Source organism: Grammomys surdaster, unplaced genomic scaffold (assembly GCF_004785775.1).
Source record: "Grammomys surdaster isolate TR1022 unplaced genomic scaffold, NIH_TR_1.0 141, whole genome shotgun sequence".
In the NCBI taxonomy this organism is placed as follows: Eukaryota; Metazoa; Chordata; class Mammalia; order Rodentia; family Muridae; genus Grammomys; species Grammomys surdaster.
In genome coordinates, this window is record NW_021604599.1 from 547,388 (window position 1) to 574,566 (window position 27,179).

The following is a 27,179-nucleotide window of genomic DNA, read 5'->3' on the forward strand; positions in this document are numbered from 1 at the left end:
TACCATAGCAGTGGTGGTGGGAACTCACAGCAGTGGTGGACCCCATCCATGTGTAGCTCATTCATCATCTCAAACTGAAAACTGCTAACTCTTCAGATAATGAGAAAAAGCAAGTCTGTAATGCCAAGAGCAATTTAACCTGAAATGAACCAAAAATAGTAACAGAAGAAACACACAAAGTCGCCCACCCTGCATTCTCTTTTTTCGGCTGTCTGTCCACTGTCTCACTGAAGCACAAGAGACGAGATATTTCACTTTGGCAAGGAGAAGCTCCCAGCAACACCTGTAGCACTTAATTGGATTCAGAACATTTTCCCCCAAAGTGGCCCTGCAAAGAGTGTTCTAAGTCAGTGCCTCCTATACCACAGACAAGATTTATCTTACTGTTTTACTTATTTGTGTGTGTGCCGTATGTCTACGAGTGAAAGCCAGAATCAATGTCAAGCGTCTCTTGTAACCACTCTCCAGTCTGAGTGCTGAGAATTCAAACGTAGATTTTCTACTTGCGTGATGAGCACTTTACCAGCTGAGCTATTCCCCCCAACGCCTAGGTCTTCAGTTCTCAGTTAAATATTTGTCTTCATGTTCATTCGTTTCAGTAAGAAGACTAGTACACTCAACACCTTGAACAAAGCTTATAGTAAATAAGAAGGTTAGTAAATAAATCTCAGTATCGATGGTCTGAAGAGGTGGCATGTTAATGTTTGGGAACTGGGTTCCGAATGGTCCCTGAGTCAATCATGCCTCAGTCCAGTGCAGCCTCGGATAGTTTCCACATGGGGCTGGGGGAAGTTAGGTGACAGCATGAGGGATTCTACAGTGAGTCTCAGGACCTTAGAGGAGCCTCAGTAACACAGACAAACTGAGAACATCAGGCGTCTTTCTGGTCTCGGTTTTTAAGGACCAACTGCAGATTGGGCAGACCATATCAGATTCTTTTCTATAGCTTGTGCTTGCTATCTTTAACTGTTTTTACAACATTAGGAGAAGTTTTTGTTGTTGTTGTTGTTGTTTCTGTGTCGGTTTTTTTCAAGATAGGTTTCACTGTGTATCCCTGGCTGTCCTAGAACTAATTCTGTACACCAGGCTGGCCTTCAGTTCACAGATAACCACCTGCCTCTGCCTCCTGAGTGTTGGGATTAAAGGTATGTGCCACTACAGCCATCAGGGTAGGTTTTGTTTTGTTTCGTTGTTCTAAATCTGTATTCTAGAAACTTGAGTCTCCATGTCTAGGACAGGACCAGAAGAGTCTATGTGTGGGCTATGGTGGCTCTTGGTGGCCTGCCGAGTCTTTCTGAAGAGCACTGGAGTGTTGGCACTTAGGAAAGTCTCAGGTCTCCAGAGGGAAGGAGCTTGCCTCTGGTCTGGTAGCGAAATGCCTGCTGTGGTCTTAGCTGCTCACCAGCTTCCTGGATGCCCTGCCAAGACTGCTGGTATTAGCAGGGTTTGTCCAGTGTTCCAGCTATGTAGGTTTCCAAGAAGATGGGCTGCGGTAAACACATGGCAGCCTTGGCACTGTTCCAGGTGGCCACTCACATTTAAAGGGACATATCACCTTGGACTTGAATTCTTAGTTAATTTTTGATCTGTTTTCCCTCTTTCTGCTCTTCCCCTTCCCCCCATGCACCAGTTCTTACTTTTTTCAAAGAATAGAATGAATGGTATCTAATTGTGACATATAAATCATGTGTTAAAAGCTAGAATTCTGTGTTCTCTGCCATTGTCTACCCCTCTTCCCACATAGAATCTCTATGTTTCTGGACATGTACATATATAAATGTAAGTGTATATGTCCACTTATCTGTGATAAGGAAATACATCTTAAAATGAACCCTATGACAGGTTGCTGTGTGCAAGTCACAGTGCATTCATTAAAATGACTTATATTCCATGGTGAAAGGGCATCTTTTATTGCTGGACCACAGTAATGGACTGTAATGTAATGGAAGAAATGCTTGAGAAGAAACCTTTCTTTAAAAATAGGACAACCATGAACATTCTATGGTTGTATGCGTACACATGCATGTGCATACATGTGTGTGTGAGTGTGTGTGCATGTTTTGAGACAGGGTCTTGCTATGTACCCCAAACTGGCCTGAAATTCATTCTGTAAGCCAGACTAGCTTCCAGCGTGCCATCCCCCTGCTTCAGCTTTCCAAGTGATGGAATTACAGATGTGCACTGTCATGCCCTCCTCCATGAAGATCTCTGAATATTTATCCTCATTCATTTTTTTAAAGTATTTCCCATAATTAAGAAATAAAAATTCCGAAGCATACGTATGTATTATTAAAGACTTGGATGAATGACACTAGGCTCATGCTCAGGGATAGAGCAAGTCCCTGTCATACTGAGGTTCCCCAGGTCTGTCACAGCCCTTAAGAGAAAGACTTTGGTAAATGGTACCTTGCCTGCCTTGCATAATGTTTGGCTGTTGCTTTAATTGAAGCTGGACACAGACTTATCTACTTTCTCACACATCGACTCTTAAGTCCTAGTTCCAAGTAGGACTTGCTTATTATTTAAGATTGTTCCTCTCTTTCTTAGCTAGAGCATGCTTTGCTTATGGTCTGGGATACATAGGGATTGAATGGGAGGTGTTTAGTACACTGTTGGGTTTAGAAACCTTGGGGATCTTTTGTCAGCCCCACATGCAGTGTGCTATTCTGGCATTCTTGTGGGTCTTTGTTTGGTATCTAGTAGTTCTTAGGTGGGAGCTGAGGTAGTGAAAAGATGTGTTCAGACCCACCTCGACACGAGTAACAACTCACCGTATGTATTCATTCATTCTTCAGATGTTAAGAGCACTTTCTGGGCAAACTGCTGTTCCCCTCAGCTGAAAGTTATGTGTTAGCATGGAGTACTTATGAATGAAACCTTCAGATTAGTAAATGGTGTGTACTCTCTTGGCTTTGTTAAACATTTCAGACCTTGCTTCTGGGATTGGCTGTAAAGGGAGAGACTGGCCTGGGTCAGATTTTCTGACATGTCATTGTCAGACCCTGCTTGTTTGCCTGCTCCGTGCTTATACAAAAGAACGTATAGTTTACTGGCTAGATTGTTTAGAGTGTGTAACTGGACTTCAAATGCTTAGTTGTGGTTCTTCTTTTCAATGAAATATAAGTGAAGTAGGCTTCTTCTTTTCCCCTCTTATCTCTTTCTGGTGTGTGCCTTTTGGAAAGATTGGTTTTGGGGGTTGGTTATCTGGCTTTACAGAGGAAGAAATGTGAGGGAAGACATAGAAATGACCCCACTAATCACATGAGAGACCCCACTAATCACATGAGAGACTCTTCTAGGGAAGACGTGGGTATGTAAGTGCATGTGTCCTTATGAGGAGCTGGGTGAGAATTGGCACATAGGCAGTGCAAGGCAAAGGTAGACGGCTGAATGATCTATCACACCACACGCTGAAGAGCATCATGGGACGCCAACAGGCAGCACATGCTTGTGGGGCAGGGAGTAGATCTTTCTCCATAGCTGAGAGGGAGAGGGGTGAGAATTAGGATAGCCCACAGACAACTTTATTTTAGACCTCTAATTCCCCAACTAAGGACAACTTCCTGTTTCAAAGCCGTCCAGTGTGTATTATTTGTTATAGCAGCCACAGAAAAGGCAGACACCGCCCAGGGCCCATCAAATCGCAACCCACTTCACGTCAACCCAGAGCCACACAAAGAAAGGGGACTTCTATATGAAAAGCACAAACATGAACCAGGAAGTGCTTGGCATGGTGGTGTACGCCTATCGTCTACCACTTGGTAAGCTGAGGAAGGAGGATTAACACCTGAACTACACAGTGAGTTTCAGATAGGCGGCAACTACAGAATGAGACCATTTAGTCTAAAAGGTACCTTCCATCAGCTAAGCAGAGTGTGTCAGAACCGTCCCAGGAAACTATAGGGCTGCTCCTCTTAGCAGATGCCCATATATTAGTTACACTGCTGTAACACAAGTCCTTGACAAAGCCAACTTAAGGTTCTCAAGAAAGGGCTGGTTTCTACACACCAGTCAAGGTACAGTCCACCGTGGTGACAGGAGCTTGAGGCAGCTGGTCACCATGCAGCCACAGTCAAGAGGATGAGCACCTGTAATCTGCTCCATTTTCCCTTTTTCTTCAACCAGAGACCCCGACCATGAAATAGTGCTCCTCACAATTATGGTGGGTCTTACCACCTCAGTGAACCGCAGGAAAACACCCTCTCCAACACCCCCAGAGATTTGTCTCCTAGGTGATTCCTGGCATCAATATGAGCCAGCACAGGCTTTGTGAGGCCTGTCGCCTTATTCAGCCTGCATTCTAGTCATAGAAGAGCCTCAGGCTACAAAGATATTAAGGAAATAAAAATAGGAAACAGCAGTAGTATGAAAAGAGATGGTCTAGAGGGGCTTCATTGATGCAAAGGCTATTAGCACCGAGATATGGAGGCAAGGGAGTGAACTGAATTATAAGGATACCTGGGTATCCTGAGGTATTCTGAGAGGCACCTCAAATGCAAGGACCCCTGAGAGAAGAGCGCACCTGGTGCACTTGAGACCCGCTCAGGTGGCCAGTGCAGCTAATGGGGTGAGCTAATGAGTGCCTTTGTGGCAGGAAGGGAGCTTGAGAGAGGTGGGAAGGTAGCGACCCGAGCAGGGACAGAGAGTCTCAAGCTTTTGCTTTGATGGCTACAATCCACAGGGTCTGAACACAGACATTGTAAGTGGTTGAGGGGGAAATGGGAGGATCCCACAGTAGGAGCGTTATGGGAGATTGGTTATGTCTCAAGGAAAAACTGATGGATGGATTCTCATGGGATGTTGGGCACACACATTTTGCCAGAGAAGAAAGTGGGTGAGATCTCCTGTTACTAAGATCAAGGAAACATTCAGGATTTCCATTTCACCATTTTAATGTAGTTAGGTAAAATCTATGGCATACTTATCCCCAAGGCTCATAGAATGCCAGCAGCAGCTCTTTGTACACAGTAGGTGCTTCGTAAGTGGTGTAATCTTCAGTCCTTAGCTCCCTCTGAAAGGCAAAAGCGCATTACATTTATAAATAGATCTGTGCAAGCTGTGTCTTAGTGTAATGGATGTCACACTGGCCCTGCCAGAGCCTTTGGTAATCTCTTCCCTGAATGCTGATCAAGGCCCTTTAATGAATAGGCTCTCTCTGTGGTATGCACTGAGCTCTCTAAACCCAGAACTCTCTGAGGACCTGCAACTCTCCTCTTAAGTATATGGTGTGATTTCTCTGCCGTGTAAGTGAACATGGTTTGTAATAGATACCTACAGGGCTGTCATTCTCACTTAGAAAGTACTTTCCAACATACTTTGAAAAGCTGCTGTTTGCTATCCTAAGGTGCTAAATTCTGCCTTCCTCTACACACTCTAATATCCTCCCTTCTTTCTCCCCTTCCATCCTCCCATCCTCTCTTTCTTTCTTTTTCTATTACCCAAGATTAAGCTGAGGGCCTTGCAAACTCGAGGCAAGTGCTCATCCACTGACCTGTATCCTCAGGCCTTAAAATCTGATTAAATAACACTGCCAGAGAGGATTTAGATAGCACTAAAAAAGAGTGGGGGTTTTATTTTCTGTAAAGGATAAACATGCTTACAGTTAGAAAAGCTGCAACGTTCAGTTTTTAATTCATCGCTGATCAGATAATCAATAAATTTTGTGAAATATCAGTTTTTGTGTTCCCTTATAACAAAGAATGAAAACTCCGCCCTCCCACCCCCACCCCCTCCCCATGAGCCTTTCCTTTCTGAAAAGCAGTGGAGTGGTTAATTCCTTCTATAGAGTTAAGAAATTAAGGTGTTTTTTCTGGGTAGGGAGCTTACCTCTGTTGGCATACACAAAGCCATGGGTCAGTCTTCAGTGGTCAAAAAAGAAAAACAAAACCAAAAGTCAAAAATCGGGTGTGATGCCAAAGGTTGTAATCCCCTCAGTGGAGACGTAGAGGCAGTGGCCAAGAAGTTCATAGCCATCCCAGGCTACATAGGAGTCTGATGCTGGCCTGGGCTATTTGAGACCTCTCTCAATTAAAAAGAAGAGGGGGAGAGGGATTGGTGAGGAGAAGCAAAAAGAAAAACATTTTTAAGCCCCGAAGATAGTCCAGTGGGTCAAGGCGCTTGCCCACCAAGCTGGATGGACCTGCATTCAATACCTAGGAATCATGGAGTGGAAGAAGATGACCTGTAAGTTTTGTTTTGATCTCCACATATACCCATCACGTGCATATGCCTACACACAACACAAAATAATAAAGAAATACAATGCATTTTAAAAAGGCGTTACCAGGCATTAAACAGAAGCCTGAGCCCTCAGCTGTTTACCTCTCCTTCTGTGGTGGTCTGGATAAGAATGGCCCTCACAGGCTCATATTTGAATGCTTAGTCATCAGGGAGTGACACTTATTTGAAAGGATAAGGAGGTGTGGCCTTGTTGGAGGAAGTGTGTCACTGGGGTGGGCTTTGAAGTCTCAGTAGTCCAAGGCACACCCGGTGTTTCCTCCAGATCAGGATGTAGGTCTGTACTACCGCCCCAGCACCTGCATGCAAGCTACCATGATAATAAAACAAAGCTCTGAAACTGCAAGTAAGCCACCAACTAAATGAGTTCTTTCATAAGAGCTGTCTTGGTCATGGTGTCTCTTCATAGCAACAGAACAGTGACTAAGCCTCCTGCTAAGGTTTAAAAGCAAGAAATGGTATAAGTATGGTCTGCACACAGGTCTGAAGCAATAACTGGAAATAGACCAGGGTAGCACAGTTATAGAGGTGTGGGACTCAGCCATCCATCATTAGTCAGAAAGGGTTTCTGCGACATGTACCCATGTAGTATGGATTTTGTTCTAAGAACAAGATTTCAAAGATGGGAATCACAGTCAGGGCTTGAGGGGGTGTAGGGTGGGATGAGCTCCACACAGGCAGCACAGAGGCCCAGGCCGAAAGTCTGCTGAAGTGTAATATTGCCTGAATCTTGGTGATTGAAGTGGAAGTGAGGGATGGTTTCCTGGCCGGCTCAGCAGTGGAATGCACAGACCTGCGACTTTGTCAATACCCATGTTTAAATGGTTCATCTTTGCCAACTCAATAACCAAAGCATAACCTCTTCCAATGTGTAATTGTTTTCAGCTAATGAGATTGAACTTGTGTGTGTGTGTGTGTGTGTGTGTGTGTGTGTGTGTGTGTGTCCGTCCGTCCGTCCGTCCCTAGCGGAATACATAGTATGTGTTTTATATATGTATACAGCTAGAAGATTTGTAAGCCCTGTTTATCTAAACTCTCTATCAGATTCTGAAGAACATCTCATATTTGTGATCTGTATCATTAAAAAAAAGTTTTGTCCTGTGTTGTATTGCTTATTTGTCCTATGATGTATTGCTTATCTTTTTTACTTTTGGAATATTTTGTCTGTAGCTTTAAAGTTGTGATTTGTACAGTTGTGTACCGTCTGTGTTACTGGTAGAGTAGACCTAAGAAAACATTTTTTTTGTTTGTTTTTGGTTTTTCGAGACAGGGTTTCTCTGTGTAGTCCTGGCTGTCCTGGAACTCACTCTGTAGACCAGGCTGGCCTTGAACTCAGAAATCCGCCTGCCTCTGCTTCCCGAGTGCTGGGATTAAAGGCGTGCGACACCACTGCCCGGCTGAGAAAACATTTATACTTACTTTGTATTTCTGTTCTTTCCATGAACATACCACAGTGATGGACACGCAGGTCTTCCTTAAGAGGACAGAGCTTATTTGGTACAATGGAGAACAGCTTACCCATGCTTCTTGAGATCTTCTGTATTTAAAATTATTTTAGCATACATTTTGTTAATGAGTTTTACGGATTATATGTTTATAATTTAATTGTAATTTGATAACCATCATTGATTAATGGTCTCATTTTATTGCACTGAGATAAAGCTTACTAAAATTTTATATAAGACAAAGAGTGAATTTCCAATGAACCTCTTAGGGCGAATCCCTCTAGTGAATGATGATCTCTTGTTATTTAGGCTTTTTATACTTCCTTGGCATCCTAGAAATGGTCCTGTGAGATTGTAGGACAGCTCAGCCGTAGAAAAAGAACTATATTGCTAATGGTATGTATGTTAAAATCATAAAGTGACTGGGGATAGAGTGTCAATTGATGGCCCAGAAAACAGGTTGTAGCTCTTGCAGTTTCACTACCTTGTTGGACTCCTTTTGGAGGGACACTCCGGTGGCTGCTAGGGCACCCTGTCATCTCATTACTGCTATGCTGCCCCCTGGTGGTTCCTACCTTAGCTCAAAGGCAATCTCTTGGCAACCTGATTCTGTGCTGTGGTGAGGCTTTGTGTCATGCGTAAGGATCTCAGCTGAGCTTTGGGTTTATTCATCTCTGGTTTTGTTTTTAAAAACTGTTATTTAAGAATTGTTTATTTTTAAAAACTGTTAAAAGAGAGGTTCAGAAAATGGGCCGTTAGATGGTTTTGATTACCAGATCATGGAACCAAAGAGTCGCAGATAATAGGAGAGAAGCCAATGAATGGTTGCTTCTTTTTAGGAGTTGACACCCTTGCTGCCTGGAAAAGACCCAAAGCTGGTGTGGTGTAGGTGTGCAAAGGGAGAGATCTGCTCTTGCTTTCCCTGAAGTCCTCCACCCTGTTTGACCACAGAGCAAAGAGGAGAGAGCTGAGTACAGGGGCAACCTGGATGTAGTGCTTCCGTGGCCACGGGTGCCCACAGCATGCCCTGAAGAGCCGTTCATTCAGAAGTCCCCTTAAATGGTCTCTGGTTCGAAAATAGTTTGAACTTAACTAGCTATCAAAGAGGCATTCGAAGTGTATTTTGGGAGAGACGCTTGAACTTGATTTCTCCTATCTGGGCCTGTGAATTGTTGCTAATTTTAAACCTGGTGTCAGTCCCCAGGGTCATGTTCTTTAAATGAGGTTCTTTGTCTGCTTCCATGAGTCAAGTTAAGCGTGGTGTGGTAGACTTTCCTCAGTGAAATGGAAGACTTTCAACTAACCAACCAGTAGGTATTTCTGTTCCTCAGTAGACTAAGGAAACTTAATTTGTACACATAGACTATAAAAGATTTTATATTAATTAGAAAACCACTCTCTGCCTGCCTGCATCACATTTTGACACAGGGTAGTCCTTAGTGGTAAGAGTCAATTGCACTCTAAGATAGCTGCTTTTACTGATTCTTGCAAATGTGCTAATTATGGCAGCAGATTCCCAAAGTTCATGGATCATTTCAGAGTTAAAACAATATAGTTGAAGAAAACACATTCTTTAAGAAAAGTAATTTATAGAAATATTTACTCTTAAAGGCCATTTTGATACTGTATGAGAGAAGGGAGGGATATATTTGAAATTGCTTTCAGAAATCCAGAGGGATCCTTACTGTATGAAAGATACATGTTAATTACCTGTACCATCATTCTCACTGTTTATCCAGCATTAAAGAGGCATCACTGCCTATTACAAAGTAGCAACAGAATGTGCGCTCACAGTTCTGCTAGTGGGTGTCAGTAACAGAGTGAGTGTGAATGGTCTGATTCTGGTACAGGAGGGAGGTCAAGGCCAGGGGTACAGGAAGGGGTCAAGGCCAGGAGTACAGGAGGGGGTCAAGGCCAGGGGTACAGGAGGGGGTCAAGGCCAGGGGCTGAATGTTACGACTGGAGTGATGTGGAAGAAAACACAGCCTGGTTGAAAACAGGATGCACCATTTGTCTATTTGTTTTCTTTTTTCTCTTTCTTTGATTGGAAATAATAATGAAGTATTAAATATTTTCAGCTGCTATTTTGGAATGTCTGGTATACCCTTTTAGTTTGGCAAATCCTGTCCCTTCTACTTCCGCTTTTGCTTTTGCTGTTGGTTGTTTTGTGGGGGATTCCCCCCCCCCCCAGGCAAGGTCTAAGTATGTAGCTCTGGCTGTCCTGGAACTCACCATATAGACCAGGACAGCTTCAAACTCACAGAGATCCCTCTGCCTCTGCCCCCCAAGTGCTGGGATAATTTTTTAAAGTGGTTTCTGTGATTATTTCTATACAGAAATCACTATACAGTTTTAAAAGATATCTTTTATTTTCTTTTTGTATTTTCTTGGGCAGTGTTATGTGAGAAACTTTTTCTGCAGGATTTAAAAGCCACAAGCACATGCATGTACACACACCAAGTCTGCTCACCCACAAAAGGGAACCAGTAACAGACCTAAGTAATGATGGCAGCAGAGTCCAGCTTGGTGAACCAGTGGGTTTTCTATTGGGGTTACTAACAGGAGTCTGGGTGAGAGGTTAAGTCAGGAGCAGGGACTAATCAAATTAATCATCATGTAGCTACATCATGACAAAAGCCCACCCTAAGACACGAGGAAAGCTGCATTTCTGGGGCTTTCGGCATTGCATTCACAATGGTCGGCGCCTTCCCTTCTAGCAGCTGTTTGCTGCCCCTTCAAGTTTGAGCCTTCCCAGGCCTGTGACTTCCACTCCCTGGGTCTCGTAACTGCTACTCAGAAGGCTGTTTGAGTGACTCTATCCAGATAGCTACCTTAGGACAATGTACTGCAGCTTTTTGGTTTTGGTTGTTGTAGCACTGGGAACTGAAGTTAGGGTCTCACACACACCAGGCAAGCACCCTGCCACTGGCAGTACACTACCACCATATTCCCAGCCCCACTTCAGTTTTAAAAAAACAACCTAAGCCAGTTGGTTTTTTTTTTTTCACAGCCTCAGTTTACTTCTGTGACAGACTCAGAGCTACACATGCATGCTTTTATGTTTAGCTAATAAAGCTCAATGTGTAGAGATCTGAGCTCTTAATTTGAAGAGAAAGAACGGAAAGGCACAGAGTGACGTGTGGTGGGAATGGAGAAGCTCTTTTGGCTGGATGATGTTAGCGCTGTGCACATCTGCTCCTAGGATTCCTGCTAGAATTTGAAACATTGGTTCTGCTCTAACAATGTCCAGTGCCACTAGAATGAGTCCAAATTCAAGAATGACAGATTAACAGGCAGACAGTACAGGGGCCCTGCTAGATCTGAGCAGAGGCAGCTGATTGGTTGAGTGGGAAGGGAGTCTCTTCAGGTTTTGATAAGCGGATTATAAGAATCAAATTCCAGGGAAAACTGTAGTGATGAGTTTTCAGACAGCTATGGAAAGTTTCTCCAACGTAACAACCAGGCAAGAATTTTCAAGTGGTCCTTTCCTTTTTGTAGCTGCCTAGGTGGGGAGATGCGACAGGGACTCAGCAGTAGGCAATGCAGTTCCCCTGGCTGCTTCTTTCTTTCTGGAAGAGCAGGAAGTATGTATCTGAGCCTGGAGTCTTGTCGTGCTTGGAGATTTGGGCTTTAGTTTTATCTTTGTTGGTGGCTTGGCTCTCCTCTCGGTACCATTTTTTGATGTGAAGGATTTGGGGCTGTTTGTGGAGTCTAGTCACGTCATCAGGCCCATCCCCTGTTTCTATAGAAGGCTGGGGTAGGAAGCATGTTTTCAGCTTTACAGTGGAGCCTTTGGATTTTAAAACAATATACTTACAAGAAAAACAAGAGGTTTTTTTGTTTTTGTTTTTGCTTTTCTCTTCTAGGTAAAAGCAAAATGTGCTTATCAGAGAGAGTTTAAAATACAGGAGGAAAAGAGCAGAACATTATTTTATAATTCTGTTATCCCAAGACAGCAGGAACTTAACAAATAATGCCTTGACTTTCATCCCATGGTATTTATCATATATTTGTATTAACAAAATTGATAATGTTTTATAGCTGGTATTCTCATCATAAAACTCTAAATATCACTATAAATATAGAAATGTGGTACAGTCTTTATTGGGTACTTAGTCATCTGTTTAATGAATTTTTAATGTATTTCTAATTTTTGTGATAAATGATATCTTGGAATCTCTGATTACTGAGTATTTATGGAAACACCCCTTTTATAAAATGTCTGGGTTGGGGTAGACTTTGCTGGTATTGAGGTTCTCTGAAATAAAGGGAACCATGGTTCATAGTATACAGCTGCATGACTGCTTTCTTGTCATAATATCCTATTAATTTTGCCAACCAAAAGCCACCTCCCCCTGGTACATTACAGGCTGCTGCCTTTCAGTGTAGCTTAAGCATTCGTGGGAGCAGAGAGTTCCAAAGAGAGACCAGTAGATAAACTATCGGGCAGCCGAGAGAAAGAACATTCTACAGATAGTGTGAGATCTAAGCATTAAACACAATTAAATAAACAAGGTCAAGTGGGGCCTGGAAGATGTCACCAAATATAAAACTTCTCAGAGCCAAAGTCTCAGTCTGGGTAGACCCGAGCCAGGGACGTGCATCTCCTGAAGCCAGCCCTCCATCAGGCTCCACAAAGTAGGTCAGTGTGCACTTAGCTGAGCGCTTTCAGAAGGGATGATTTTATTTATGAACCAAAGCTGGACTGTGGAATTGTTAGCACCCCATGTAGTAGCAATGGAAAATAAAGGCCAGCGTAAAGGTTATAGCATCCAAAGGAATCTTTAAACCCTCCAAACTTTGGAAATAAATAGATTGCTCCTTCAGCCTACATTGTTACTCTAACCTTTCATACATAATTTTATAAATTCTCCTTACATAAATTAACTCTTCAAGTGCTAAATAAGAACAGGTACAGCCTATTTGAGTTGCTTTAAAAAAAAAACGTTCAGCAGATTTCCAAATTGAGGTAATGGAGAATTAAGCATTTCATTCACTGAAGAGGCCAGTTAGGTTATTGTTGACATTTATAGAAAGTATGGAACCCTTTATCTGAACTTGAAGCTTTTGTAAAGTGTCAGTTTGTTTGATAGTAAAGTGATATGAATTATTGATTTCTATTTCATTTTGTAATTAATCCCTAATTCTACTCTTTTGGGGGAGATGCTGTAAATGTCATACTGTTGTATCAAGTTTTTGAGACAAGGTCTTGCTATGTAGCCCAGGCTGGTCCTAGGTTCACCATCCTTCTGCCTCAGACTCCTGAGTTCTGGGATTGCTGTAATAATGCTTTAATTTTTAAAACTCTGTGTTCTGCCTAATTCTGGTGATAGGTTTTTGTAAACACCAACACTGGTTTGTTTCTTGACACTATTTCAGGTGGCAAGACCATATGGTAGCTTCTTTTGAAGAAGTATAAGCAAATACTCCTAAATGATTTATTTTGTAGTTTTGCCTGGTTGAATCATCTATATATTCTCAGAATGACTGTCTTAGCTTATTTTTTTTCCTTGAAGATCTGGCTTTCATAATTAACAATAAATTCATTATATGATGGCGTGGCATATCGCTGAAAGGCTTTTATAGTATTAAAGAGAACGTATCTATTTTAAGAATTTGAGCCCAAGTGTTGTGTAATTATTTTTCACTTGGTTAAAACCAAATAGAAAGTCCCGCTGGGCTTCTATCCTGTAGAGAACTGTGCTGCAGGCCTGCCTTTAATTATTAAAGTAGAACACTGGCCATTGCTTAGCACTCTTCGGCCTCTGTGCTCCATGCTCAAGTCTGAGAGGCCATTGACTGACTGACAGCAAGAGTGCCCTGCACAGCCCCTGTGCTGAGCCTCATCTTCCCTATGTATAAAATTTTAGACCAGTCACAATCTGATTGGACTTCATCTCTAAGAATTATAGAGAAATGAGAGTTCTCCTACCTCTTCTGTCTCTCAAATCATGTAATATTTAGAGGAAATGTTTATTTCATTTCTTTTTTTTTTATAAAGATTTATTTATTTTATTTATGAGTACACTATAGCTGTCTTCGGACAAACCAGAAGAGGGCATCCAATCTCTTTATGGATGGTTGTGAGCCACTATGTGGTTGCTGGGAATTGAACTCAGGACCTCTGGAAGAGCAGTCAGTGCTCTTAACCGCTGAGCCATCTCTCCAGCCCCTTCATTTTCATTCCTCTGTTATTTCTTCCCTATCTTGTACAATATGTCCCATAAGCCAGGCCATGTATTAGTTCAACCTGGCTTTTCTGGGTGATAGTGGTTGTTGCCCAAGCTGACCCATCTTCTAGGTCAAGCTAGAATGACATTTTGCCTGTCTGCATTTGGAAATGCTTCACTATATCTCTACTGAGTGAGGGAGGCCAGGAGAAAAGTGAGTTTCTCACTTCTGCATTTACATCCAGGCCCTGGAGTCTCTGAACAACGCTGTTAGCAGACACGGAATGAAAAGCTAAACCACTGCGTAGCCAGTTCCTTCCACAGAAGTTACTTTCCCCAGATGCCTAACTGCAGCGGCAGCTCCAGAAAACAGCACGGAGGACTTGTTTTCAAGCTTCAAAGCTTGCTTAAGAATAAAGGTTCATTTCCTCGAAAAGCTGGAACAGTTTCTTTAGCCTGTGGTAGAGAGATGGGGAATTAGGAAAGTTACCTAAAGTGACAGCTTCCATAAACATTTATGAAGTGTTTCTGTGGGCCCCGCTGGGCACTGGGAAAGAAGCTTGGATACTGTTTAAAGAATAAGATGCTTAATGGAGAAACACAAGGTTTTTTATTCCTTTAACGCGGCTGGAATGAGTACTTATTAGGTTTTTTTTAAAAGTCAGAATAGCCTAGGAACAGGTAAAGGGCTTTGATAAGGCTCCAGTGTTGGCTGCCTAATGTTTACCCTACAGAGCACCATCCGAGCGGTCTCCCACACAAATAGACCAGATTCTGCTGTATGTCACAGATGGTAGTGAGAAAGGAATTTGGAGGATGTAGAAAGACTGTGGACATAGAAGACCTAGGGAAGCCTCTTATGCATGTCAAGGAGAAGACAGGATTCAAGTCAGGGGAAGTACGGGGTATGTGTTCAGGAGGGAGTGCTTTTGTGGTCCTCACTAGCTACAGAATGGAAGATGCTGGCCCACCCTGTAGCCTCTTTTGGAGAGTTCCTGTGGCTATCAGAAATAGCTCAATGGACTTGACCTCGAAGGATTCTTGTTCCTCTGTTTAGGATGTGTTTGATGTGTTTGCCATGCCAGAAAGATATTTGGCTTTATATCAGTGGTTTTCAACCTGTGCCCAGTGACCTTTTGGAGGAAGTCAACCAACCCTTTCATAGGGGTCACCTGACCATCTGCATATCAGATATTTACATTACATTTCATAACAGGTAGTCTGTCCAATGCTAGGGATATCTGTGAAGATATTGACCAGTTATTGATTGGGTGGTCTTGAGCCCTGGGGACATGAAGTCTGTAGCAAGCTGCTGAAAGCACCTGCCTTTGCAAGGCTCTTCTGGGAGTCTGGATGTTTAAGTAGGAGAGTGTGACAAGGGGTGGTGTGACACAGCCAGAACACTTCCGAGCACCTAGGCCGTGTCCTTAGGGTTGGTACTGCCATTGGTGCTGTTAAAGAATGGGAGATTGAAAGAATCTATGCTGTCTTTCTTCTTTCTAGAATCAAACTGGGAGTTCAGTGTGAGACTAGTTGGAAAGAAAGGGGAGCAGGAGTCGGGCAACTTAAGGCAGTCAATGTGAGAAGCTCTTGTACGCGTTTTCTCTACTTGGGAATGCCTCAGGGATTTAACATCCTAATGTGCACATAATGGACAACATGCACTGAATGTACCTGGCTGAGGAACGATCCTTCTAAAGCCCAGACACTTTACCAGACGTTTATTCCATGAAAATGTTCTCAGGGGAGCAATGTCACTAGTAACTTCCAGCTTGTAAACTTTTAGGTCAGCAGAAAGGTTTCCGTGGTTAACACAACAATAATCACTTCAGAAAGAAATTAGCCGATTGAGTTTATTGTCGTGAGATAAAGTAAACAGAGGCTGTTGAATACTTTGATCAATAATTTGAAAAGGGATCAGTAAGGCATGAGCACCAACAAAGCCCTCTGATAGTCACTACTTAGAAAGTGTGGCTGCTTCATCTGCTTTCATACGTACTCAGTCACTGACAGCAGCCCTATGAAGGAAGTATTTTGTGGTTACCATACCCATTTTAAAGATGAGCAAGCTGAAGCCCAAACAATATGGCAAGCAAGGGAGGTGCTGGGGCCAAAGCCATGTTTCATAGCTGTGTTGTTTTTATATAGGAAGTTGGGTCTTCTGCGTTAAGCTTTTCTTACCTTTTTAAAATGATGATTAGAAAAGTAGTATGCAGTTATTAAATCAGTGGCGGAAGAATGGGAATCCACTCAGAATCGAGTATAACTTAGCTGGTCTGTCTTCCTATCTGTTTTCTGCAGTGCTGTGCATTAGCCAAGGACTGTGGTTATATTTGTTTTGTATATGTGCATAGGTAGACCCTGCCTTTGAGCTTTCCCTAGGGCATAGACCTTTTATTGTTGTCACACATATGCTATGTATTTTAATGAACACATACACAGGACTTAACAACCCCTCTATACACTCAACTGTGGGCAAGTTCTTTGACTTTTACAGAGCTTATCCTCCTTATAAATGAAAGGTGGGTCCAATCTTCTTCTTTCAAAGTATGGGGATCTACAGAAGTCTCAAGAGACTGAGGGTAGAAAGATCAGTAGAGCCCGGGCACTGGGCTCTGCCTGGGTCAGCCCAATCAGCCTAAGTGATATTAGGGTCCATACATGTTTGGAAAAAGTGACTTCTTGGCAAAGAAAAAAAAGTATGTAAAATGATCGGACTAGATGACCTTACACTTAGCATTTCTGTGATTTTCTCCTGTGATCTGTAAGTTGTTGCAGATTGTACCCATTTCAATGTTCATCACCAGAGAGATTAATGGATTATATAGGTTTGCCAGATTCCCTCACATTCTGTGATGGAAGTGTGGTAGATACAAAGAGAATCAGTGGTCTCTGTTGATGTGTCCAGAGTTACTGAGTTATATTGAGTTATTCTTATTAAGTACTCCCCCCCCTCCCCCGGAGAGCCATCCGCTGCTCCTGACCTTACACATTTTCAGATCCAGTTTAATGATCTGTTGCCCTGGAAAAACTGATAACTGGGGATGGGCAATGCTTGACACTGACACAAAGTTTATCAATGATTGCTCTTCCGAGTTCATTATCCACGTTGAGCCTCTTTGCATTTTGAAGGAACTGTTCTGGAAGTCTCATGGTCCTGACCTTTTCTTTTGCTTCCACAGAAGGAAGAATCCTGTTCAGAAATGAGGCGAATTAATGTTCGGACATCGGTGCATGAAGTATTTTAAACCTGCCCTGACCATCTTGCCAAATGAGTCTCTGCTCATGAGACCCAACAAGATGAACCAGCCAAGGAGAGATAGTGTCCTGCCCTGTATGAACAGTGACTGCTGACGCCTGAGAGCAAGCCGGGGGTACTGAATGCTGTCTGCAAGTACCATGAAGGAAGTGGTTTATTGGTCACCCAAGAAGGTGGCAGACTGGCTGTTGGAGAATGCTATGCCAGAATACTGTGAACCTCTGGAGCATTTCACAGGCCAGGACTTAATCAACCTAACCCAAGAGGATTTTAAAAAACCCCCACTGTGCCGAGTCTCCTCTGACAACGGGCAGCGACTCTTAGACATGATAGAGACCCTGAAGATGGAGCACCATATGGAAGCACACAAGAATGGCCACGCCAATGGACACCTCAGCATTGGCGTTGACATTCCCAACCCTGATGGCAGCTTCAGCATCAAGACTAAACCCAACGGAATGCCAAATGGGTTTAGGAAAGAGATGATCAAGATCCCCATGCCAGAACCGGAGCGCTCCCAGTATCCCATGGAGTGGGGCAAGACTTTTCTGGCCTTTCTTTATGCACTTTCCTGTTTTGTTCTCACTACAGTGATGATCTCGGTCGTCCATGAACGAGTACCTCCTAAGGAGGTGCAGCCTCCACTACCGGACACGTTTTTTGACCATTTTAACCGGGTGCAGTGGGCGTTTTCTATTTGCGAAATTAACGGCATGATCCTTGTAGGACTCTGGTTATTTCAGTGGCTGCTCTTAAAATACAAGTAAGTAGAGTAAACATTCTTAAGATCCAGCCATGAAGGGCTTGCATTTAGAGTCATTATTTGAAAATGAAATTTACCAAGTGTTGAAATCGAAGCTTAGTAATTCCCTTTCCCTTCCATTTTGAAGCCACACACCCATGGAACTAACTGAAACTCCTACAGCTTCAAGAGAATGTCATGTTTGTTGCCTGTTTGGTACAAGATTGCTCCAGAATTAAGACGATAAGCAATGATAGTCTGTCTCATGCAGTAGGAAAGAAAACACTTAGACATCTTCAGAGGGGAGATGGTGTTTACTCAGGTGAATTGTTGCCGGCCTCCCACCCCTGTCAGACCCAGGACCTCATCAATAAGTATTCACTGATTTTGACATGTGGAGTTCAGACAACTGTTCTACAATGGCTTTGGTTGGGGAAAACTCGTTTAATTTAAGCAGGTAGCATGGGGCAGAATCTATATGATTCCATCTTACAGGATGTGTGGATAAGTACCTGTATTTAGTTTTCGTTGGTTCCAGTATGATTTTCATGTCCCAAGCTCTAAACACAACAGGGACCTCCTAAAGTGACCTATTTATTTAGCCACACCTCTTTCCTTCCTTTAATGAACTGCCCTTGCTCATGGTGTCTGGTTTTCTTCTGAGTGGAACATCTTGTGGCATCCCTGTATGCTGTTGGGAATTACCGTTTCTCCCTGCCCACTGGACGTGGGAGCAGCAGGAGGAGGTACCACTGTGCCCTGACCACAGCCAAAGCTTACGGCCATTGCCCCTTGGGCACTGTCACCAAGTCCACATAGTGAAAAGGGATATCCCTGGGACTGAGGCCAGAGCCAGGGCTGCTTCCCTACAGACCTGGAGCTGCCACCCTGTGCCTGCTACTGCTGATGGGGCCACTGGGTTTCTGAGTTTCTCTCTGGTAGACTGAGTTGCCTGAGCCAAAGTATGGCTGGCTATTAAAGGAGTCGTATTCCATCAAGAAAACAAAATGCAGATGGAGTGTTGTTGTTGAATTTTTCTGAGTGTTTCCCTGGTGTTGGATAAACTCTCTCCGTTTCTGAAGTCATATGTCTGTAAGCAGAAAGGGAAGGCGCCTGCTGCATTTACCAGGGAGCCTGTCCTTCCTGTGCTAAGTCACTGACATAGCAGCCACATGCTTACTTAGATCTAGTTTGACAACTTTGTAGGTTAAGTGGAAGTTTTAATAGGATTGACGGGCTATGCTACCTTTGAGTTGTTGGGGGAAAAAAAGAAGTGTTGTTATTGCTGCTTCTGCTGCTGCTTTGGTTTTAAGAGAAATCGGCTTAAGAAATAGTGATGTTTGGAATTCCTTACATGCATGCTGCTGTTGACTGACACATTTTAGTCCAGTTTTTCCCTTAGGAACATTTTAACCTTTCCCCCTTAAAAGCCCATTGAAAATATTTCCCACACTGCTCAAATTCAGCTTCCTATGTTTTTTTTTTTTATTTTTCTTTAAAATTTGCTTTGTTTTTGTGAGTTTACCTTCTGTTTCTTTTTTTTTTTCACCAAGATTCATACACACAGGCAATTTTACTGCCCCAGAATATAACCTGGTAAGTCAGACTGAATCTTTTTGCAGAATTGAGATGTTTTATGAGTTCAAATCATAAACTGAAGAAACTTTCAAATCACAGAACAGAGTTCTTTTAAATGTTTTCTTTTTTTCTAGCAGGGCTGTGTTTCTCTTTAAACTTTCTTTTTTTTTTTTTTTAAGGTTCCACTTCCGTGGACACGAGTAGAGTTTTATTTTATTTTTTAAATTTAATTAATTAATTAATTAATTTATTTATTTATTTATTTATTTATTTATTTATTTTTTGGTTTTTTGAGACATGGTTTCTCTGTGTAGTCCTGGCTGTCCTGGAACTCACTCTGTAGACCAGGCTGGCCTTGAACTCAGAAATCCACCTGCCTCTGCCTCCCAAGTGCTGGGATTAAAGGCGTGCGCCACCACTGCCGCCCTGCCTCTTTAAACTTTCTAATTTGGTATTCTCCTGGTACTTATTGCCAACATTTTATTTATTTATTTATTTATTTATTTATTTATTTATTTAAATCCTTTGTCAGTGGTAAACCAGCTGGAATTGTTCTACAAAGCTAATTCAGAGCAGGCACCCAGGCCCCTGCTCTAGCTGGGGCTTTTCATGCTAGGTGACTTAGATGAACCCTTTCCTCTCAGGAGCCTTGTTCCTCTCACAGCAAACAACAGCTTCCCAGTCAAGGCCTCTGCTATCCTAGAAAACGTTTTAAACTGGCGCTAGCATCGCTGGGTAAGACACTGTGATGGAATTTGATTAGTTGGGTAATTTTATGCATCCTGTTCAGGCCTCTGTAAGGCCTTCACTCCAGTATCTTCCTTTGGAAGCAGATTGTTGCCCTAAGGTTCCCAATCCTGACTGTGTCCTCTCCCAGTACTGGTATGTGACACTCCAGGCATGGGCAGGGCGGGGGCTAGGGGGCACTGATAGTACAGGAAGTGTATAGGGATAGACATCATCCCTGGCTCTCATCAGAAGACGTTGATACAGCAGCCCAGCACCCGCCCTGTTTTTAGTTAATTGGCTATTGCTGTGCCACACTTTTATTTCTGCACGATTTTGAAAACCTGGGACTTCCGGGTTGTGGAATGTTCTCCTTAACTTTCCTCGTTTCTGTGTTAGACCTTTGTGATTTTGGGCCCTCACTCTCTCTGGCGTCCACCAGCCAGACGGTTTACCATGAACCATTTAACTCAGTCTCTTGGAATCAAAGCTGGTTGGCTGGTATTAAGTTCCCAGTAAAGCCCAAGTCTCCCCACCCCCACCCCACACACACACACAATGATTCTGATTTTAAGAATCTTGGAGTCCTTTAAAAGCCAGTCTATTCCTTCTTCCTTTGTACTTTCTGTCTTTAGAGAAAAGATAAAGTTGTCAAGGATGAAGTACTAATTGAAAAGCGAGACCACTAGTATTGTGACTGACATCCATCACCACCAAGCCCTGTAGAACCAGACTTTCAGGGTTCTGAACACCTTGATGTCTGAATTTGTGACGTTCAGTTCTGTCGTACATTGTATACAGTTGTCCTTCGCTGTGAAAGTAGGTTCTGAACTTTTTGGTTTTTAAAATTGTAAATAATGTTGTCTCCCCATTTAGAATTGGACTTTCAAGCCACTGACTAGGAAAAATTCCCGGGAAATCTCTGCCTTTGTGTCAGACTTCACTGCAAACCAGGTACCCCTTGTTTTAAGAAAGCACCATAAAGAACATTCTGAGCTTGCAGACGGCTAGAGCTGAGGCCTGGGCGTCTCTGTACGTCTCTCCACTAACATGGAGGCACTCCTGCATGTTCCCTGCGGCCCCACTCTGTGAGGACATTGCAGACCCTCCACAGAGAAGGCAGCACTGTAGTTTCCAAGTCCGGTTTTCTTATTAGGCTGAGTGTGTGTGATCTGGGTGCCTCAGCCTCTCCTTGACCAAAACCAGATCTGTGAGCTAAGTTTCCTAACCTGTTCCCCATCTCCACCAGTACCCCTCATCCCGTCTCTAGAAACGTAGACCAAACTCATTTGGCATTGTGTAAAAGACTGCTGCCAATCCTATTTTTAGGCATGTCTCCTCTTTTCATTTCTAACTGGGGATCCACACTGTGGAATCAGATGAAGAAATAACTTTTTGTCTTTGGAGCTCAGGGCTCTCCCCACAACAGAGTGTAAGTCTGCCCTGTTTTACCTCTGCTCCTCCAGATCTCTCTAAACACCTGAAGCTCAGATCACTTTCCATTCTGTCAATTTTGTGTCTCTCTTGTTTTTTAAAACTTTCCTTAAAGGAGAAAAGGATGTCATGTCCCTCACTCCCACTTGTATCTTAATGCCTGTGACAGAGCGTGGGACATACAAACACTATGTGTTCCTTTTAACTCTGTCCTCTCATTCACCTTGAAGTCCGTGAGCAACCCACTGTCTGCAAGCAGCGCTGAGCGAGTCGAGAGCGCTAGGGAGGTGGTGAGTCTGGGCAGAGTGAGGCAGGCAGTCACCAGCTGAGGCTGTGACAACAGCTAGTGTAAGGGACCTAGGGACAGGCAGTCAGCATGAGGGCTCAGTGGGTTGGAAATAAGGCTAGGTGATAGTTTCAGATTGGGTAACTATGAAAGGCACTGGTGAGAGAGGAGTTTAGTAGACACTTGAGTCAAACGGAAGACAATCCTGAGTCAGTATTTGGGAAAGAATGTTCCAGATAGGAGATACAGCAAATATATGAGGCTGGGATTTATTTCTCTGGCTCAATTGAGCCCAAAGTATTTGTAATGGCCCAGTAAGCTGGGGGAGAACTGTGCCATAAGACTCTAGTGAGGTATGGACAGGGCCTCAAATGGAACCAGTAAAGTGTGTAAGCCACTGGTGTGTAATGCTATAAACACACTTTGGACAAACTATGTAGGGTCAGCAAAATAAAATGCTCGGGTAGGGTACTTACTACCAAGCCTTAAAACTAGAGTTTGGATCTCAGAACCCATATGGTAGAAGGAGAGTAGTGACTCCCACATAAACACACACACACACACACACACACACACACACACACACACCCCAAATTAATACACTAAAATTTTTTTAAAATGATATGGCTACTTTGTAGATAATAGGCTAGAAGAGTTAAGTCCAGAGAATTGTCTGAGGCACCAATTACCACAGTGACCAAAGCTGGTTTGTTACATTGTTTCTCATACAAGGCTTTGGGTCTGCCCATGAAACCCTGATTTTTATATGTGACTTACAGAGGGAGATTCCACTAATTCAGGGATTCTCATAACTGTTGTTGAGTAGATTTTGTCTTTGGAACAAAGACAAGTAGCCTATATCCTGTTCTATGTTTAGTTATAGTTTGAGGGCCAGACCTTCACCTAAGAAGAGTAGAGTAAGTCATTTGGGTGAGGGGCAGGTTTTCTAAGTATGTATTGAATATATCTAGTAGCAACCCATTGGTAGTGTAAATATTTGAAACAAAAAGAAGAAGTGTGTTGGATTGCAGGATGGACTCAAAAGAGCTCAGTGGTAGAGATGTTTGATGGTAAGGGAGAAGCTTACATAGTGAGCTGCAGGTCACAGTGGGCTTAGTTACTATGTGGAAATGATCACTGAATGAATTCTATGAAAACTGATCTCAAGAGAAGGATAAGGGAAATGACTGGACAGATCTTGCTTATGACCTGTTGGACATTTGCATTTAAAAGTATCCCCACACATGCAGTTCCCAGTGTTGCACTTCTGGGCTGATTTTCACAGTGCTAGGATTGGTTTTTAGTGTTTAGCAACAGTTTGTATTCTGTGGTCAGAGATCTCTTTAGAAAAAGCTAGTTTTGGATTTTTGTTTTTTTAGACTTGTGTTTTTAAGTATATGTGTTTGCCTGCATGCATGTGTATGTGGCATGTGTATACTTGGTGCCTGAGGGTATTAGATTCCCTAAAACTGGAATTCTTGGATGGTTCCGAGCTGTCACTTGGAAACTAGGAACTGAAATCTAGGTTCTTTTCAAGAGCAGAAGTATTCTTAACACTGGGCTTTTCTTCTTTTTCAATCTCAATTTTAAAAGTATGCCTCTGTGTGTGTGTGTTGTGTGTGTGTGTGTGTGTTTATGTATGTATATATGTATGTATGTATGTATGTATGTATGTATGTGTGTATGTGTGTATAGGGAGTTGGGAGTAGGCTGTTGGAGCTGGTAACTGAGCCTAGGACTTTGCTCATGCTAAAGCACTGTGTCACACTACCTCATATTTCCATCTCCAACCAAAGTTGTGGTTTGGGGAGTCTTGTATATTTGGTAGATTTTTACCACCATAAAACTATAGCATTCCCTTTTCTTCTACTACTTGAATTTAATTTTTGAGAGCAGGCTCTTTGGGATGATTGCCAACAGTGTGCGTCAGATGCTAATTTAATCATTTAGATCTGTTTGCTATTAACAAATAGAACTATCCACTAACATTTGTCTTTTTTTGTTCTAGTTCACTTCCCTCAGTGCCTGAGTATCAAAGTACTTGTTAGTCTCCATCATAGTTTATGACCAAAGATATTGTCAGTACAATATCTTGTCTTTGATGGTAATGACTAAGTAAATCCTTTTTTTTTTTTTAGATTTCTTTATTTATTTTATGCATATAAGTACACCACCATTGCTCTCTTCAGACACACCAGAAGAGTGCACCAGACCCCATTACAGATGGTTGTGAGCCACCATGTGGTTGCTGGGAATTGAACTCAGGACCTCTGGAAGAGCTGTTGGTACTCTTAACCACTGAGCCATCTCTCCAGCCCGACTAAGTAAATCCTTAAAGCACTTGATGTAGAACGTTTGATGTGAAATAGTTCTTCCCAGGTTTCTATTCATGCATATATATATATAGATATATGGGCAGATATCAGGTTATGTATTCCTTTCCTCAAAGAAACAATCCTGTGTGTTTAATATCACACACATACACACACACACACACACACACACACACACACACACACACACACAGTGTTTTCGAAGTTCCAGAAGAGCCATTTCCTAGGGTCAGTTCACTTTACCAGCACTTAGTCTTATACCATGGTAGACCAGAAGGCTCTTCTCTAATTGGCCTTCCAACCTCCTTTTCTGGTTAGTTATTTACCAAGCATTATTGCAAAGGGTATAGGCAGCGGTCTCTGAAGTCTGGCTAGCAGAGTGACTGTCTGCAGGAAGCAAGAAGCTAGTTTGCTTCAACCCAACTCACTAGTCAGTGTTAGTTCAACCTTCTGGAGTCTGACCCCTAATAGTTTACTATAGGCATATTTAAGTACAGTACAATCTGGTAAAAATGTATTCTAGTACTAATTCATTCTGTCCTACATGCACTACAAAGCATACATAAATCTCTTTGAGGAATGAATAAAGTAAGCTAAATACAGATCAAATATTAGTATGTTGAAACTCCTTGTAAAGTCCATAGTGATGGGTCCTATAGATTCACTGAGAAATAAAAGCTTATAATAAGGGTCTGGAGGAGGAGTCTCCAGCCACAAAGATAGTGCCAAAGGTCATCAATATATAAACCTCATTGATTCTTAGCCTTCGGGTCAGATAGGAGTTTATGTGTTTCTTCCCTCAAAGAAACAGTCCTGTGTGTTTAAGATTACAGTTCCCCTAGTGCTTGTCTGTGAGTATAAAGACCTCTGTGCCTCCTACAGGTATAGTGGGGGTGCAACAGAGAACAAAGAAGTTCTGTAGACGTAAATTCTAGGGAAATCTTTCATTGACCTCATAGTAATGCCTCAGATGTTCAAACTCAGGAACACAAACTCCTCCCATGTTGCTGCAGTGTTTTTAGATACCTCCCCCATTATTTGATTGGCTAGTAAGCTGCCATAGTTCCCTCCATCAGTTAAGAAGAGAACAGCTCAGTATAGTCTCTTCTGTTTCTTCTTTTGTTTCTCTTCCCGCTATGTGTAGCTGAATCTATTATGTGTTTACTCAGTGTCTTTTATTCTGTAAATTTTCTTCCATGTAAAAAACTCTTTTCATCATTTAAGGGGCAGATTCCAAAATAGCTGTTGTTTGAATAACAATTTTTTACATGGATTATATCACTGATTCCGTAAGCCTTTTAAAATACATGGTGTTATTCTCTTCTCTCAGTGAAGTTAGACCAAGACTTGAGGGTCTGCTCACTGGTCCCACATCCCCCATAAGAATGTATATTGAGAGTGAAGGCTCTTCGATATAAGCCCCCTCTTGAACTTTCCTACTATAGCAAACGTTGGCTGCAGATGTATTGTCTTAGCACATGCAGTGGATAGATAGAGTAAAGCCAGATGAGCGCGGTGTTTCTACAATAACACAGTGTGCTGCTTTTCATCTGGAAGACATTTGAATGTGACGCCAGGAAGCTCTTGCCAACCCTTAAAGCTGTCATGTCATGTCTGTTCCCTGTACATTGTAGCAGATGTACTTAGTTGGGTCCTAGCTGCATGCTGTCTTGTACGTCAGAACCACCTCTTTGGAACAAATGTCCCTAATCCTGCAGACCTAATACTCCACCAAAGCTGATTGCCCAGGTGTCTTAGTTAGGGTTGTATTGATGTGAAGAAACACCATGACCATGGCAACTCTTATGTAGGAAAATATTTAATTTGAGACTGGCTTATAGTTTCAGAGATTTAGTCCATTATCGTCATGCAAGAAGCATGGTGGCATGCAGGCAGACATGGTGCTGGAAAAGGAGCTCAGAGTTCTACGTCTTGATCCACAGGCGGAAGGAGACTGTGTACCACTGTCCTCACAGTGATATACTTTAACAGGCTACACCTCCTCCCAGGCCACACCTCCTAATAGTACCATTCCTTATGGGCCAAGCATTCAAACACATGGGTGTATGAAGGCCATTTCTATTCAAACCACCACACCAGGCCTGTCCAACTTCGTTCTCTGACCTGTTTTTTGACCAAGTTTGTGTGTTCCCTTTTGTTGTCACTGTTGCTTCCGTTTGATTGTGTCCCATCATCTTTCTAGGCTCAGGTCTGAATTGCTTTCCCACTTTCCTGGGGACCTGCTCTGAACTCCTTTCCTCCCAGGTCATGAGCACTCCCAGCATCCTCTCTTTTACTAGGAATGTTGTGAGACAAATTGAGCAGATTCTCTTCCACATGGTCTTACCTGGGCTCACCTCCCCTGAATTTTATTATTGATTGATTGATTGCCATTTTAGGTTTCATGACCTAAATAGTCCAGGTCATAAGAGCTAGAGTTCCCTGGATAACCATTAAATTAATTAATCTTAGCAATTTGACTAAGTTATTCTGTGTTAGCCTTTTAAGAGTCAAATTAAGATTTTATTTGTAACACTAAATCCAACATTAGGGATGATCTTGTGTATAGTCAGGTTAATAATGGTAAGTGATACTGTTTTAAATATGCCCTCCTAAATTCACATGTTGGAACTTAATCCCGAAAATGTATGTTAATGATCTTTGGAAGTGGGGCCTTTAGGAGGTCAATGGGGCTAAATGAGTCGGGGGTGGGCTCCCACCTTCTTTAAGCAGAGAGGCCCTGGCTAGCTGGCTTGTTCTGCTTTTCTTTGTGATCTCTAACATGGAAGTAATATAGCAACGTACCCCTTACCAGGTGCTGATATTAGCACAAAGATATCAGGCTTTTTAGCTGCTAGACAGACTCATGAGCAAATAAGCTAAATAATCTCTCCTTGGTGCTATATGTATGTGTGTGTACACACACACATACACACACACACACACACACACACACACGCACATATTAT

General features: G+C 42.6%; 1 protein-coding gene across 8 annotated transcripts in view; it reads left to right on the forward strand.

The window, feature by feature from the left end:
* Sgms1 (sphingomyelin synthase 1) overlaps window positions 1-27,179 on the forward strand; it is a 256,971-nt gene that overhangs the window by 202,517 nt on the left and 27,275 nt on the right. For all 8 annotated transcript variants that reach the window (XM_028764013.1, XM_028764021.1, XM_028764014.1 and 5 more), the window contains one exon: window positions 17,035-17,874. In XM_028764013.1, coding sequence (XP_028619846.1) covers window positions 17,234-17,874 — 641 coding nt within the window. In that variant the 5' untranslated portion in view covers window positions 17,035-17,233. The remainder of the gene's footprint in view (window positions 1-17,034; window positions 17,875-27,179) is intronic.